This window comes from Pelobates fuscus, chromosome 2, assembly GCF_036172605.1.
Source record: "Pelobates fuscus isolate aPelFus1 chromosome 2, aPelFus1.pri, whole genome shotgun sequence".
Classification (NCBI taxonomy): Eukaryota; Metazoa; Chordata; class Amphibia; order Anura; family Pelobatidae; genus Pelobates; species Pelobates fuscus.
The window spans coordinates 225,153,547-225,170,665 of NC_086318.1; the positions used below are offsets into that span (position 1 = coordinate 225,153,547).

Below are 17,119 nucleotides of genomic sequence, written 5' to 3' on the forward strand. Positions count from 1 at the left end.
TTAATGGCCACCATCCTGCCTGTGGACCACTTTTATTGTATATTTAAACATAAGGTTGGTTAATTCAACAGGGAAAAATAGCCTGGCCTCTAAAATTGTCAGTGTTGGCATTTAACATGTTGTGATAATATAACCAATTTTGGTTTTAAGAGAAAATGGATCAACTCTATTTTACAGAAATTTAGACATTCCTGAAATGTATATTTAAAAAATAAATAAATATGACCTGTTTTAGCAGTGCATAAATGTAAAGGAGCTCACCCAATAAAAATATTAAACCTACAGCAGCTGAGCACATGGAACCAGAGACTCTGGATCTTTCTTGGTTTTTCATGTATTTAGTAGGTTAGCCTCGACTGACTAATTTCAACCATAGCAATTTGTTGACCTGCTTACTTTGAGTTCTATTCCACTTTTTCCCCACAGACCTCATATGAAATGGCAGCTGAAGAGCTTGAGCTATGCTTCCATCTGTGGATATTAAAGGAACACTATATGGTCAGGAACACAGACATGTATTCCTGACCCTATAGTGTTAAAGCCACTATTTAGGTGGCTTGCCCTTATTAGAAAAGTTGAAAACTTACCTTATTCCCAGCATTGCCTGGGTCTGCCGATGCTGGCCCTGCCCCTGATCCGACTCCTTGGTGACATCATCAGAATTGCTGCTTTTAAGCCAATCCAATGCTTTCCTATAGGGAAAGCATTAAACAGCTGAAATCACCAAAGAGGTGGGATGGGGGCATGGCCAAACACCGTTTTAGCCAATCAGTACCTCCTCATTGAGATGCATTGAGGAAAATTCTCTATGAGGAAAATTCAGCGTCTCCATGCAGAGCGGGGAGACACTGAACGCCAGTGCTGCCTACTTTGCAGCACTTCCCCATGAAGCACCTTCAGTGGCCATCTGAGGAGTGGCCACTTGGAGGTGTCCCTAGGGGGCAGTGTTTGCATTGAAATGCCTGAAGGGAATGATTATACTTACCAGAACAACTACATTAAGCTGTAGTTGTGCTGGTGACTACAGTGTCCCTTTAAGGCTGTCAATTGAAGTTATTTTAAAGACTAGATTATTAATCACGTGCTATTGAAAATAGATGCAGACAGTTTATATTTTTTGTGTTATTCTCAGTGTAATTCCAAAACTCTCATTCTTGAACTGTATTTCTTTCTTTAACATTCTAATTTTTTTAATGATTCTGGACTTGACTGCATCAAATTTCAAGATTTGTTGTTTTAAAGTACATTACTTTATATGGCATTTCCTGTAGTTCTAGGTTCTGTCTGATATCACACCAGTGTAACATTGTTTTGAAACTTGTTTCTTTTATATTACCTTCCTGCTTGTTATGTTAGCATAATTGCTTTTTTCATTTTACCTGCAAATTAAATATTTGCTTTTTCAATCATTCTTTAGCTGAAAATGTGGCGAAACAGTGGAACATATCCAGAGAGGAACAAGATAAACTTGCTGTTGAATCACAGAATAGAACTGAGGCAGCACAAAAAGCTGGTTACTTTGACAAAGAGATTATCCCAGTTGCAGTGCCCTCCAGAAAAGGTGGGAATCTTGGATTTTCCAAGACGTGTTTATCTAACCTGCTAATAAATGTTTACATTGTGCTAGTTTCAAGAATACTTGATGCTATTGTTCCAGCTAAGGCCCCGACAAACCATGAGCCTGTAAGCCTCACCTGGAAACCTTTGCAATCTAATGCGTTGTGAGTTTAATATTGAGAAGGATCTCATACGTTCAATGTAAAGTCTCTGTAGAGCTAGCGGTATCAACTAAACCTGATCGAAAGTTGAAAGTACTGATTTCATAGTTGAGGTATTTAATTTTAAACCCAATTCTGCTGGACGGCTGTACTTTGGCTGATATGCTCAGTATGTCATGTAAGAGACAGCGTCACCTGGGGAGATAGTGAATGTCTCATGTGGTTGTGGAGTTTTAGCACTCTAACATGGTAGTGAAATTCTGAGCTTCACGAAAAGACAGTCGAAACACTGACTTCCCTTTAAAACATTTCTAGGCCCAGTTGAAGTGAAAGCAGATGAGTTCCCACGACATGGAAGCAATTTAGAAGCAATGAAAAAATTAAAACCATATTTTCTGAAGGATGGAAGTGGCACTGTAACTCCGGGTAATGCTTCAGGTAAGCGATATTGTTCTTACTGTGCACTGCAAGAAATGAACAATCGTGTAATACAATATGAGACCCGATTATATGCGCTGACCGTTTATTTATTACTCTGTAGTGGTGGACAGTCTTCTTGCCCATCCCTCTTCCTTAAAGCTATAAATAAATAAGAAAAAAATAGTTCAGTGAGACAGTTCCTTGCCTCAGCTCTGCTTTACCCACTTATCAGTACTGATTCTCTCCAGGCCCAACCAGTGCTTCTTTTAGAGAAGCATAGCGATGAAAGGCTTATGAGCAGAAATAACCGTGCATCCAGCTATGCTTCTCATAGAAGCCCAGACTTTTGCTTTGTGCCCCAACACAGAGTAAGCATGCAGAGCAGTCTGACAGTCAGGAGGGTGCATTGGCGTTGGTTTATAAAAGTTCTAGATTCTCTTAAAATCAACACTTTCATAAAGTGAAAAGGATGGGGCAACTATATGCATACTTGCAAAAACAGAATATTTAAGGATATCATTTTTCAATATAAGGTAAATGTTTCTGGATCCAAGGATTAATCTGACTGCCATTCTGGAGTCAAGAAGGATTTTTTTGCCCTATTTTGTTGCAAAATTTGGAAGTGCTTCAAACCCGTTTTGTTTGCCTTCTTTTGGATGAACGGCAAATAACAAATATGAGAGGCTGAACTTGATGGACACGTTTCTTTTCAGCTATGTAACAATGTAACTATGTTAGTAGCTAAAGTATTACAGTTAGCTAAAGTACTTTTCGGGATAGAGCGTGTTTTTAAAGCAATAGTGATCTATAGCTGCAATATAAAGGCACATGATTATCTATTTTTACCCTTATTTATTAAAATATAAAATAAATATATATACACACACTCCAGGCATAGTGCAGTAATATGCTTTACGAGAACCATCAGATTAGCTGGGAGATCATCAGTATTGATGATATTTTGGCAGGCGGAGCAGAGCTGCAGTAAAAGATTGTGGCTAACAGATAAGTATTACAGGAATGGCGGAGCAAAGGGGGCCCAGGAGGTGAAACACCAAAACATCATGAAACACCAAGACTTTATATGTTAACACATTTTCTTTCACGATCTAGGTGGTAGACTAATAAAACAAACTGAAAATTATAAGTAAAATTCATTTGTAGATATAGTAACAAATGTGGTGATTTATACCTGATGACACCAATAGTATCAACATATACATTGTCTCAATAGAATAATCATAGCCTAGGGATAGGACACTGATTGGTTAGATCAGTGTCCCTCTTGGAGTGGACGTGGAAAGCATAAGAGAGAAAAAGCAGGTACATAGGGGAAAAAAAAATATTTACCTGCTTGTGTGAGCCTTCAGAGTGAGGCAACTGTCTCATTCAAAGCTTAAGTGATGCATGTCCATTTAAAGGGACACTCCAGGCACCCAGACCATTTCTGCTCATACCACTACTCCTAACCCTGCAAGTGTAATTATTGCAGTTTTTTATAAACTGCAATAATTACCTTGCAGGGTTAACTCCACCTCTAGTGTCTGTCTACTAGACAGCCACTAGAGGTCACTTCCTGGTTTGTAGCAAGGATTTTCCTTGCTAGAGCGTCTCTGGACGTCCTCATGCTGTGTGAGGACCTCCAGCGTCGCTCAAATCCCCATAGGAAAGCATTGAAATTCATTTTCAATGCTTTCCTATGGGGAGCGCTAATGCGCGGCATTGCCGCGCATGCGCATTAGGTCTCCTCGGCCGGTGGGCGGGATCAGTCTCGCCCACCGGCCGAGGGAATCACAGGGAGGAGCGGCGCGGAGGAGGAGACAGCGACGAGGGACATCGCCGCTGCCTCAGGTCAGTGACTGAAGGGGTTTTCACCCCTTCAGTAACCGGGGATTGGGGGGTGGGAGGGAGAGGCACCCTCCAGTGCCAGGAAAACGGATTGTTATCCTGGCACTGGAGTTTCCCTTTAACCCCTTAAGGACCAAACTTCTGGAATAAAATGGAATCATGACGTGTCAGACATGTCATGTGTCCTTAAGGGGTTAAAGGACCACTATAGTGCCAGGAAAACATAATCGTTTTCCTGGCACTATAGGGTCTCTAGGTCCCCCCCCCCCCCACCAGTAGGGACCCACTCCCACCGGGCTCTAGGGTGAGGAAGGGGTTAAACAATCACCTTTTCTCCCTCGGCGGTGGGGACTCTCTGCCTCCTTTCCCCGTCATCGGCTGAATGCACATGTGCGGCAAGAGCCACGCGCGCATTCAGCCAGTCCACAGGAAAGCATTCTAAATGCTTTCCTATGGACGCTGGCATCGTCTCACTGTGAAAATCACAGTGAGAAGCGTGGAAGCGCCTCTAGCGGCTGTCAATGAGACAGCCACTAGAGGCTGGATTAACCCATAGGTAAACATAGCAGTTTCTCTGAAACTGCTATGTTTACAGCAGAAAGGGTTCATCCTAGATGGACCTGGCACCCAGACCACATCATTAAGCTGAAGTGGTCTGGGTGCCTATAGTGGTTCTTTAAGGCCTCAATTTAATTATTTGGATAAAACTTATCACATTAGTTATCTGCAGAATTAACCATTAAAGTTCATGGGAATTTTTGTAGAAAAATAATTTGAAAAGTTATTCTAGCAGACTATGATCATTTGAGAAGCCTATCCATAATAATGAAATTAAAGGCTCAAAGTCAGGCATAAAATAATAATAAAAAAAACACAACCAAGATGTTTCTCGAACTATGGCCATCTTTTATGCACCTCTATATTTCTGATACAAAATTACTTTTTACTGGAATTTTGTATCATTATTATCAATTTTTTTTATTTATAAAGTGCCAACAAATTCCGCAGTGCTGTACAATGGGAATAGTGGGTTTATTCCATCCTATTGCTTTACAATGTGTTCTAATATATTTTACATTTGTAATGCAGTCCATCATCTCCACTCAAAACAGATCTTCAGGTGGTAATTGCAGCTAAATTTGCTATATCTGGTTAATATAAAATATATATTTAACTAACTAACCGGTTTAATCCCTCGTGTAAATAGCAGAAGGGTAAAGGAAATTCATTTTTCTGTCTGGAAATTAACTTTTTTGTTGTTGTTTCAGCATAATCTAATTATTCCCTTTCCTCAGGTATCAATGATGGAGCAGCTGCTGTAATTCTTATGAAGCAGTCTGAAGCTCACAGAAGAGGACTTTCTTCTTTGGCACGGATTGTTTCTTCTGCTCAAGCTGGGTTGGATCCATCCATTATGGGAGTTGGGCCAATACCAGCAATTAAAAAAGCGGTGAGTGTTTTTTCAGCAAACGTTCTCCACTGCATCTTCATAGACTGCCAGGTTTTAGTTATAATGAAAATCTTGAATGTTTGTCTTTTAAAAAATAATAATAATTTTTCTATCTTTTTAATTTAAAATTATTAATATTATTAAAAAAAATAGAAAGAAAAGATACGCCATCCCTTTTGTGGCATTTGCATTACTAATAAAAGTTATATGTGGATTGTGCTGTTTCTTATTATTGATCGATAAAAAAAAATGCATCAGCTGCATCATGTGCAAAGCTGTTGATGGCATTAATAGTTTGGCACACAATTAATTCTTAAAAACTTAAAATGCATTAACTCATGCACCTGTGATCACATATATATATGTGAAATAAAGAAAGTGCCTAAATGACTGTTTATGGGAAAATGTTGATGCCAATACCTGCACATGCAATGATGATTAAGTATGTCTTTTGCTTTCCTTATGGACGGTTCAATTGTTACAACACCAGCATTGAAAAAAGAAAGTACAAACTGTTTTAATTCTGTGCTTTTACATATAAGAACATATTACCAATCACCTGTTCCCTAGCAGGTCTTAAAATTAGGTGAATACAACATCAGATGAAAAACAACACATTACATATTATATTGTCATGATTTATTAAAAAAAAAAAAGCCAAAATGGATAAACTATGTGTGAAAGCTAAGTACACCTTATGATTTAATAGCTTGTAGAACCTCCATTAGCAGCAATAACTTTAAAGGGACACTATAGTCACCAGAACAACTACAGCTTATTGAATTTGTTCTGGTGAGTAGAATCATACCCTTCAGGTTTTATGCTATAAACACTGTCTTTTTTACAGCCTAGTGATAACTTCACTGGCCACTCCTCAGATGGCTGTTAGAGATCCTTCCTGGGTCATGGCTGCCTAAAATGCATCCAAACGTTCAGTATCTCCTCCCTCTGCATGCAGACACTAAACTTTCCTCATAGAGATACGTTGATTCAGTTCATCTCTATGAGGAGATGCTGATTGGCCAGGGCTGTGTTTGAATAATGCTGGCTCTGCCTCTTTGTCAGTCACAGCCAATTCTATGGGAAAGCACTGTGATTGGATCAGCCCACCACTTCTGATGATGTCAGCAGACTGCTTGTTTTTTTTTTAGGCAAACAGCATGCAGAGTTACAGCTTCTGGCTTGAATACAGTAAGATTTTGCTATATTTATGGAGGCATTAGGGGCCCAGGGGAGCTAGATAGTGGTGTTAACACTATAGGGTTAGGAATACATGTCTGTGTTCCTGACCCTATAGTGATCCTTTAAGTAATCTTTTTCTGTATGACTTTATCTCAAATTGTTGTGGAGGAATATTGCCCCCCTCTTTTTTATAATGTTGCTTCATTGAGGTTTGCTGGCATTTGTTTATGAACAGCTCTCTTAAGGTCCTGCGACAGCATTTCAAGCGGGTTGAGGTCTGGACTTTGACTGGGCCATTGCAACACCTTGATTATTTTCTTTTTCAGCCATTCTGTTGTAGATTTTCTGGTGTGCTTGGGATCATTGACCTGTTGCATGACCCCATTTTGGTCAAGCTTTAGCTGTCGGACAGATGACCTCACATTTCACTCTAGAATACTTTGGTATATAGAGGAGTTCATAGTTGACTCATTGACTGCAAGATTCCCAGGTCCTATTGCTGTAAAACAAGCCCAAATTATCATCTCTCCACCACTGTGCTTGACAGTTGGTATGCGGTGTTTGTGTTGATATGCTGTGTTTGGCTTTCGCCAAACATGGTGCTGTGCATTATGACCAAATGTCTAAACTTTTGACCTTATAACCCTTCCCAGTTTGATGAGAAGTACAATTGCTTCACTAAGACCATTGTTGATGTATTTCTGTATTAACACACACCTGAATGCTCAAGACCAGCAAACTTCTTAAACTTTGGCTTTTATAGAGGTGGTCTCACTTGCTGATGATCAATTAATCATTTGATTAGCAGCACCTGTCTGTTACTTGGCCTCTTAATTCATATGGAAACAGTAAGGGTGTTCTTAGTTTTTAACACATTGCTTCACCATTTTGGCGTTAGTTTTGTTAAATAAATCAGGACACGGTGTAATATGTCATGTGTTTTTGTTCATCTGAGGTTGTATTTACCTAATTTTAAGACCTGCTAAAGAACAGATTGTTGTTAAGTCCTGATATGTAAAACCATAGAATTCACAGAGGGTGTACGTTTCCCATGACTGTATGGACATTGTCAATGATTTTCTCTGATCATACTTCTTTTAAAACTGGATTTCTGTAAGGTAAATTAACTTACTAAGGCCCTGATTTTTAACATTTTAGGATAAATGTATAAAATGAGTTAATATGAAAAATAATTAAAGCAACCCTATATTCACCAAAACAACTTTAGCTTAATGAAGCAGGTTTGGTGTATAGATCATGCATTAGAACTTTTCTAAATAAACAGAAACAAAAGTGATTTAACTCCTAAATGGCAGAGAATTGAGCAGTGAGAAGCTTGAGCTTTCTCTGGTGGTACAGTCAGCTGTTTTATAATCACTACCATGTCATCCTAGGCCTTAATACTTTTTTTCAAGGTGCAAGCTAAGACCGGTAGAATTTACTGTTCTTCATATTGTTATAGACAACAAACTATGCAACAATGTGCAATGTCAATCAGCAGTGGCCAAGGCCAGTAAGGTATTGTCATGCATGAAAAAGGGCATTCATTCTCGGGACGAGAATATCATTTTGCCTCTTTATAAATCACTGGTAAGACCACATATTGAATATGCTGTGCAATTTTGGGCACCTGTTCTAAAGAAGGATATCATGGCACTAGAAAAAGTGCAGAGGCGGGCTACAAAATTAATAAAAGGAATGGAACATATCAGCTATGAAGAAAGGTTAACAAATTTAAACCTATTTAGTTTAGAAAAACGTCGCCTGAGAGGGGATATGATAACATTATACAAATATATTCGGGGCCAATACAAACCATTGTGTGGAAATCTATTCACAAACCGGACTTTACATAGGACACGAGGCCATGCGTTTAGACTGGAAGAAAGAAGATTTCGTCTAAGGCAAAGGAAAGGTTTTTTTACTGTAGGAACAATCAGGATGTGGAATTCTCTGCCTGAAGAAGTGGTTTTATCAGAGTCCATACAGATGTTCAAACAGCTACTAGATGCATACTTGCAAAGACAGAATATTCAAGGATATAATCTTTCAATGTAGGGTAATAACTGCTTGATTCAAGGATAAATCTGACTGCCATTCTGGGGTCAAGAAGGAATTTTTTGTCCTAGCTTGTTGCAAAATTGTGCTTCAAACTGGGGTTTTTTTTTTTTTTTTTCCTTTTGGATCAACAGCAAAAAACAGGTGTGAGGAAGGCTGAACTTGATGGACGCAAGTCTCTTTTCAGCTATCTAACTATGTAACTATGTAACTATATATATACTATTATAACATTGTGTGTAATTTCCTAATGTCACATGCTGTTATAACTGCCTTTTTACAGTACTTGCTCTGGGTGTTGTAGCATTGCACGTCTGACTGTATTATTTTCTCCATGCACAGCAAAAATTAAGATTTAAAAAAAAAAATAATAATAAATCCCTGCCCCAGTAAGCTTGGCCTATCATTGAAGCATATGATGGGTCCTGGGGAGAGGCCAGGCTTTTGTCAAACTGCTTCAAAAAAAGTTTCAGAGAAAAAACTGGGGGAAGACACCCATAGACTGACAACACTGTAACAATGACATTGAGATGTTAAAGTTATGGTGCTTAAAGTAGCCCTTTTAAAGGGCGACTTTTAGCTTATTTATGAAAACTATTTGCTATATAATCTGATAGAGACTTAAAAAGGTTCTGTAACATTTTCGGTTTATAGCACAAAGCTTTAGAGATATGACTTTGTTTTATTTTTCCCTCAAAATAAATGGTAAGGTAGTGTTTATTTTTAACACTGTGTTCTTTTTGTTGCTCAGATTTAGGGTCCCTTTTTAAAAAATAAATAAATATGAAAGACTGTAAAGTAACCTGTAATCCAGCACCTGGATGGACTCTGCCAGGCAGCTGCTCCACATATTCTGAGATCATACTGACGGATAAGTTGTGTCCAATACAATGCTTCTAATAGAGAAGGTTTAGGCACCTATGGCACATGTATAACAATTGCATCTCCACAAGAAACATTCACAGCATGCATAGTGTTGTGTATGTGAGGAACTTAAAATTAATAAAAAGGTCTTCAATGAGCAAACTAGTTTCGTGGCTATGTGTCTGTAGTCTGACAGCCACTGGAGGCTGTTTATGGTCAAATTTAAACAATGTCAAACTGCAGAGACAGGGTCTCTACCCCAAAAAACACTTCAGTATTATGTTGTTTTGGTGTTTGCTGTGTCCCTTTAACTTCCTGTCAATAAAGAGGCTTCTATTGGCATCTTTTCCTACTTGCTTCTTCAGTATGATAAAATTCCCCCTGCTAGATACAATCATCTTATCCCAAGAGATATTGTGAAACAACACATAAAACATTGTTTCAAAACATGACGGAGCCTTTAAATATACATTGGATACATAACCAGAACTTTACCTTTTTAATTATGCTGTTCCATCTCAACAAAGCTTTCAAAGTAAATTTTAAGCATGCTAAACAATGGAAACCAATCAGGTTTGCCGTTTTCTCATTTCTTTTGTAATTTCAATCAAATACATACATAGACATGCTGAAAAAGCTTTTGTTTAAATATGTTAGATCATACCTGATCTTGCATGACCGGAATCCACGAGACGCACCAATTTATAGCCATCCCCTAAGATAGCCTAAACACACTGCAAACGAGCGCAGTCCCGGGAACAACTAACAATGGGGAAAGACCCAAAAGAGAGTTCAATCAGTTTATCTAACCTATGTGCACTTAAGCGAGACTGCTACACCACAAACGCGATAGGCAATGAGGTGAACCCCTAGTTACGGCTCGCTACCGCTTTACCTACTGCAAAGTTACTACTCACATGAGTTACCAACCGGATCCCAGGATCCACAACTTGTATAGAGTACAAACGAAATTAGCCATTAGAGCTAGGGTTCGCTAAACTGTGTGCCCATCTTCTTATCTCTTTATCAATGTGTATTATTCCGCTTTACTGGATTACGAAAATATGGCTGTTTTAGGTAGGAGTGTACTAAAATTCGACTTGTTAACTTTGATTTGTATTACCCCCACAGTGCCTCTTTCTCTTTTCTGTACCCCATAATATGATTGCCATAATAAAAACAAGATTTACAAAAAAAAAAAAATGTTGGATCATATAAGATGTTTTTGGGAGATTGTTTTTACCTACTTGATAAATATCAAATTTTGATATTGTATTTATCTGAAAACCTTTTCTTAATCTATTACACCTCTCTTCCCTGTAGGTTGATAAGGCAGGATGGAGTCTAGATGATGTGGACCTATTTGAAATAAATGAGGCTTTTGCTGCTCAAGCTTTAGCAGTGACTAAAGAGTTAGGACTAAACCCCAAAAAGGTAAGTTAAAATGGGCCTTTATTGCCCCAATCAAAAATATTCACATTGTATATCACCTTTTGATTGTATACTCCTATGAGTAGCTTTGCTGTAGATATAACTCAAAAAGCTGAGCTGTGCCATCAAAGAGCAGGAGTTCGAGACATGCAACAAGTGCAGGTGGACCAGTCCTACTAGATAACTAGATAACAAAAGGCTACATTGTGTACTGCAACAGGTGAAAGTCCAGTCACATTAAACCTAAAAAGTCCTAACCTAAAACGGGGCCTGTGGGAAATCCCTAAAGATATATATATATATATATATATATATATATATATATATATATATATGAAACCTTGCACTCCTACTCACATAGTAATTTTCTTTCTCAGCCATTCGTGCTCGATTGCACTGATAAATAAACACCAAAGATAATCAGCACTCCCAGGATTTGTAGAAAAAAAAAAAATTCTTATTTATTCCAATCGTCAACGTTTCAGTTCCGCTTGGGAACTTTCATCAGGACAGCAAGCAACCGGAACTGAAACGTTGACGATTGGAATAAATATTTTTTTTTTTTTACAAATCCTGGGAGTGCTGATTATCTTTGGTGTGTATGTATGTATATATATATATATATATATATATATATATATATATATATAATAAATACACAAGATCCAGCGCACTCTCCTATCTACTAAACAGCAACTTCAATGTTGACAGATTTTATTAGTTTGTAAAAGTTTTTTTTAAAAACACCTAATCTAGGCAAAAAAATGGGGATTTAGTTACATTATATGATCATACATTGCATAAGCCTGCCACAACGTCAATGTACCCCATCTTTGGCAGGTCCTACTCTCACAGTCTAATGTCTGCTCTTATGAGATTAACCACTTACTTGGGAAAAAATTCCATCTGAGGCTCTCTGCAGTACAAGGCTAAATAGGGACCTGAGATGAGGCACCTGTAACAGGGAGGGGTGCAGAACCAAGGAGTTGGCTAGACTCCCAAATATATATAGGAAACATGGGGGGATGGTTGCACTCACCTAAACATGCTTAAATGGGGTGCTGCTGGGGGCCATATTATACAATAAATACACAAGATCCAGCGCACTCTCCTATCTACTAAACAGCAACTTCAATGTTGACAGATTTTATTAGTTTGTAAAAGTTTTTTTTAAAAACACCTAATCTAGGCAAAAAAATGGGGATTTAGTTACATTATATGATCATACATTGCATAAGCCTGCCACAACGTCAATGTACCCCATCTTTGGCAGGTCCTACTCTCACAGTCTAATGTCTGCTCTTATGAGATTAACCACTTACTTGGGAAAAAATTCCATCTGAGGCTCTCTGCAGTACAAGGCTAAATAGGGACCTGAGATGAGGCACCTGTAACAGGGAGGGGTGCAGAACCAAGGAGTTGGCTAGACTCCCAAATATATATAGGAAACATGGGGGGATGGTTGCACTCACCTAAACATGCTTAAATGGGGTGCTGCTGGGGGCCATATTATACAATAAATACACAAGATCCAGCGCACTCTCCTATCTACTAAACAGCAACTTCAATGTTGACAGATTTTATTAGTTTGTAAAAGTTTTTTTTAAAAACACCTAATCTAGGCAAAAAAATGGGGATTTAGTTACATTATATGATCATACATTGCATAAGCCTGCCACAACGTCAATGTACCCCATCTTTGGCAGGTCCTACTCTCACAGTCTAATGTCTGCTCTTATGAGATTAACCACTTACTTGGGAAAAAATTCCATCTGAGGCTCTCTGCAGTACAAGGCTAAATAGGGACCTGAGATGAGGCACCTGTAACAGGGAGGGGTGCAGAACCAAGGAGTTGGCTAGACTCCCAAATATATATAGGAAACATGGGGGGATGGTTGCACTCACCTAAACATGCTTAAATGGGGTGCTGCTGGGGGCCATATTATACAATAAATACACAAGATCCAGCGCACTCTCCTATCTACTAAACAGCAACTTCAATGTTGACAGATTTTATTAGTTTGTAAAAGTTTTTTTTAAAAACACCACCATATATATAATTTGTGCTCGGAATTTCTAATACGTAATGGAATGTAGAAGTAGAAGCAAAGTTGGTAGAGGTGGGCCGAAACCAACGGACGAGAATTCAAAGAAAACACACTTTATTGCAAGTTTATACAGCGTGGGTACTGACAGCTTGTAGGGAGCTTTTACCCTGATTGAGGTATATATGTAATTGAACTGAGGATTACCTGTGGCCCCATCACTTAGTGATGTAGACTGGGGTGTAGGAGCTTGAAGCTGCTGCTGCAGCACTTTTGTGAAAAAGAGAGACCAGCGAAGGAAGCCATGATGTAGCTCACCTTAATGCGAGGTTTAGACGTGAAGTAATGGATTAGGACTGATAGTGTGTGGTTGACCTTAGAGACGTAAAAGCGGAGTGACAGCATAAGAGGTATAAGTAAGATGCTTGACTTGTAGGATTAGAGAAAGAGTCAAAAATTAACATAGTTTAACTGCAAAAAGTCTTGAATCAAGCAAACTCTACTTCTGCCATGGTACAATATACAAAGCCCTGGCGTGAGTGATAGAGTAGTCGTGAAACTGTGTGAAGCGTGCGTACCTGTACGAGGTGTAATTGTGTGCTTATTCCAAGATAAGCTCATGGAATGGTGGTATCCTGGATGGTAGGTAGTTGGTCGTAGGGAGTGCCTGAAAGAAGACCTTAGATTGGGTGTAAAAGAGTGTCAGTGGCTGTGTTGTGGACACTAAGAGTGTAAAAGCAAACTAGAAAGAACTGAGAGGTTGCTGTCAGCCTATGAATCAGCCACAAAATGGTTAGTGAGGATGACCGCCCTTGTTAATGATGCCGCAGGCTGTGGAGTTGTCAGAGCAGCACTTAACTGCCTTGCCGGTCTAAAGATGACCCCATGTGAGGGTGGCCGCCACAATGGGGCAGATCTCTGACAAATTAGAAGTCTCTCTAAAGGCCGGCAAGGCATCCGTCACAGTGGGCCATGCATCCCTAACCAGTGGTTGCCGAAAATGGCTGTGAACCCTGTATGTGCTGCTGCGTCTGTGTGAATTGAAAGTGGGGGAATGAATGAAGAGATCCTGATCCATGGCCAAAAACTACTCCAAGTGTGTAAAACTGCCCTGGCTGGATCTTCCCGAATGGTTGGGCAGGAGTAGGCACCTCGTGGAGCACATTAAGTAGCCCAGGGACAAGAGACCTACTCTGCGGAATTATAGCCTAGTGACAGAGGGACCCCGAGTGTTGTGAAAAGGAGGCTGTGGTGTTGTGAAAAGGAGGCTGTGGTGGTGTGAACCTGTTAAAACAACAACAAATTCATCCAGATAGTGGATGACTAATGGACACCTGAATATTTTTAGAAGCGGCCAGCAGAGGGTTTGTGCGAAGATGTTGAATACTTAGTGCTGCTCCGAGAGCCCAACGTAGGCCAGGTGCCATAGTGAAGGGTGAATAGGTAGTAGATTAAAGGCCTTGGATAAGTCTGTCTTGCTCAACCGAGCCTTACTACCTGCTGAAGTGATAGCTTGCATGGCATTGGATGTAGAGTGCTGTGCAGAAGAGGTCTATGATCAGACGTATTATAGGGTATTGTGAATGGCTACCTCGATGGGATTGGTACGCCAAGATGAGAAGTGTGAAGACCGGAAAGAGGTGATCGTAAAACCAGCGCATGATTGCCGTGGACAGAATGTGGTCCACCGTAAGTGGGTCAATGGATGCAGATAATAGGTTAGGGCATACAAGTGTACCTGTGGGAATGGCGATAAGGCCGTGTAAAACCCCTGTGAGATACCCGGCACCAGAATCTACCAGATGCCTAGCTGGGTGTAAATGCAGAGTGTAATCTAGGATAACAATGTTAACCTTAGTCAGGCGTATCTTAAGTGACAGACGGGCTGTATATGTGGACTAGGTGTGGGCTCTGGAGCAGATGTGCGATACCCTACATGTAGTGAAATAGCATGCCCCAGCATTAAAATGATGCACCCGAGCCTTACCCAGAAATGAAATGGTCAGCCCAGCTTGTCCCTCTGCCCGTCTCCCTGTCTAGTGCGTGGGGTGAAGGAGTGGTGAGAAGTGGAAGTGGCTGTCTCTATGCGAGAGGCAATGACAAACTGAGGAATGGAAAGCTTTGTTAAATCGGTGGTCTCACTCTTTAGGACTACTGAAATGTCACCATAAATATAACCTTTGTACTGTAGGGTGTCTTGGGAAGTTAAGTAGTGATGTTCGTTCAACGTCCTTTCCATCGAGAATTTTCTTCTCCATGGAAATTGGAACAGAGTGGGCCGGTGAGACGTATGGAGTAGTGATAGTGGGTGGTGGGGGACGGGGAGGGCAAATGAGGGGTAAGCCAGACTGTATGGCCGAGATCTCCAGGGGAGGGCTTGCCGGGCTTAACGAGACACCTGGTGTGGCTATAGCCGATTCCACTGACCAGCCTGTTGATCGTTTGGAGGCTGGCCGGATAGCGACCGGGGTCTCCTGAGTGGAATCTGAGGATTAAGCTGGCGGCCCTTGTGAACTAGAGCCGGGCCTGGGGACGTTAGCCTGAGCCGTCGTGAGCCTGTGTAGTTCTGCTGGAGAGGGGATACCCCTGAGTCTGAGCTCTGCTGATATTTTAGGAATGGTCCAGAATCCCAGGTAACTGAGGGTAGAAGGGGAGAGGGATTCCTTTAGAGACCCAGGCCTGACTGGCGTGCTGGGTATTTTGTCCAACAGCAGACCGAATATTGGGATGGATTCTTGTGACATTCTGAAAAAGGAATAATGATTTGGATAAGTAATGTGTCTTAGAGGTGTGGATGAGACCTTCGGAGAACTGGCCTGCTAGCTAGTGCCGAGGCAAAGAATTTACCTAGAACCAAGTGACAGGTGAGGCCCTGCTAGTGCCAAGTGGCGGAGAGAGGCTCTACCTATGATTTGGGCCGAGGACATTTTTGTGGCCACTTGAACGTAGTACAGGGTGTTGGCCTCTCGGTGACTGTAAGAGATTCAAAAAGTGTGGCCGTGACTTGGGAAGCCCTAACTCTAATTTGGTTGTGGGGCTGAACCTCCGTGTATGAGGTGGGGGTGTAGACCTCGCGGGACCGTGGTATTACTTAGGATAGCTAAGGCCAGCGCCTAACCCTCAATACCAGTTCACTAGCCTGATGGGGCTTGTCTCCTTGAATGGTGTAATGGAACGTATGTATATACTTAACCTTAAGTATTGTCCTATCTTTGGTCAATGCGCAGGAGGATTATGATATATTCTTGGTTCTGCAGGGAACGGGTCCGAGGAAGATATCCTAAGGGTAATAAAGATGCTAGAGGGCCTGCGGCATGCCACTGGTATGCCAAGTGTAAACAATTTCAAATGTATGGGTATGGTGTAATCGTGAAACTAACGTAAGAACCCGTGTACGATGAGGGACCTGAACGTTGGTCCGTAAGTAGAGACAAGCCCCCTGGCATCCCCTGATTGGGGATTTTACATGATATGAAGGCGAAGTGAGGCCTTAAGGAGAACGTAATCATAGTGACGAAGGTTTAACAATACCTGAGACTGAAATGCAGGGAACCAGGTAGTCTTGTTGGTGGTTGATGCCATGTAACTTGGCGAAACTGCAGAAATGACACAGGTCTGAGACAAGAAATGTAGAAACAATAGACAAGAAATTAACCGTTTAAATACGTAGTAGCAAGATGGTATAGGTTTGTGTGATTGATGTTTTAAACGCCGTGAGGAATCTCCGATCTGGCCAGTTTGAAGTTTAGAACCCACTTTGGGAGGTGGGGAGGCTGAATGAGGCCTCGAGGGGAAAAAGAGAATTGGTAAACCTTCTTACCTGATACAGTAATACAGGATACTGGGATACCACTTACCTTGAAGACTGTTTGGAGGAAAGTAGTAAAAATCTAAAAACATATGCAGTCTAAGTGTAAGGAACGAGTATATAAGGACTTTTAAGGAACAGAGGTTTTAAAAACGTGCTAATGGTCTGTAATGAGCCTGGTGAAAAAGGACTGTAATGGCTTAACCTATGAGCGGAGAGACCTTACTTGCGTAGAAGAATAGTACATTAGGGAAGGTACGATAGACTAAGTCCCAGCAGAGTTGGATAACAATGC

The 17,119-nt window shown here is 40.5% G+C and overlaps 1 protein-coding gene across 1 annotated transcript in view; it reads left to right on the forward strand.

The window, feature by feature from the left end:
* ACAT2 (acetyl-CoA acetyltransferase 2) overlaps positions 1 to 17,119 on the forward strand; it is a 38,189-nt gene that overhangs the window by 8,667 nt on the left and 12,403 nt on the right. The window contains exons 5-8 of the mRNA XM_063443221.1: positions 1,418 to 1,561; positions 2,034 to 2,156; positions 5,282 to 5,436; positions 10,864 to 10,974. Of these exons, the coding sequence (XP_063299291.1) occupies positions 1,418 to 1,561; positions 2,034 to 2,156; positions 5,282 to 5,436; positions 10,864 to 10,974 (533 nt within the window). The remainder of the gene's footprint in view (positions 1 to 1,417; positions 1,562 to 2,033; positions 2,157 to 5,281; positions 5,437 to 10,863; positions 10,975 to 17,119) is intronic.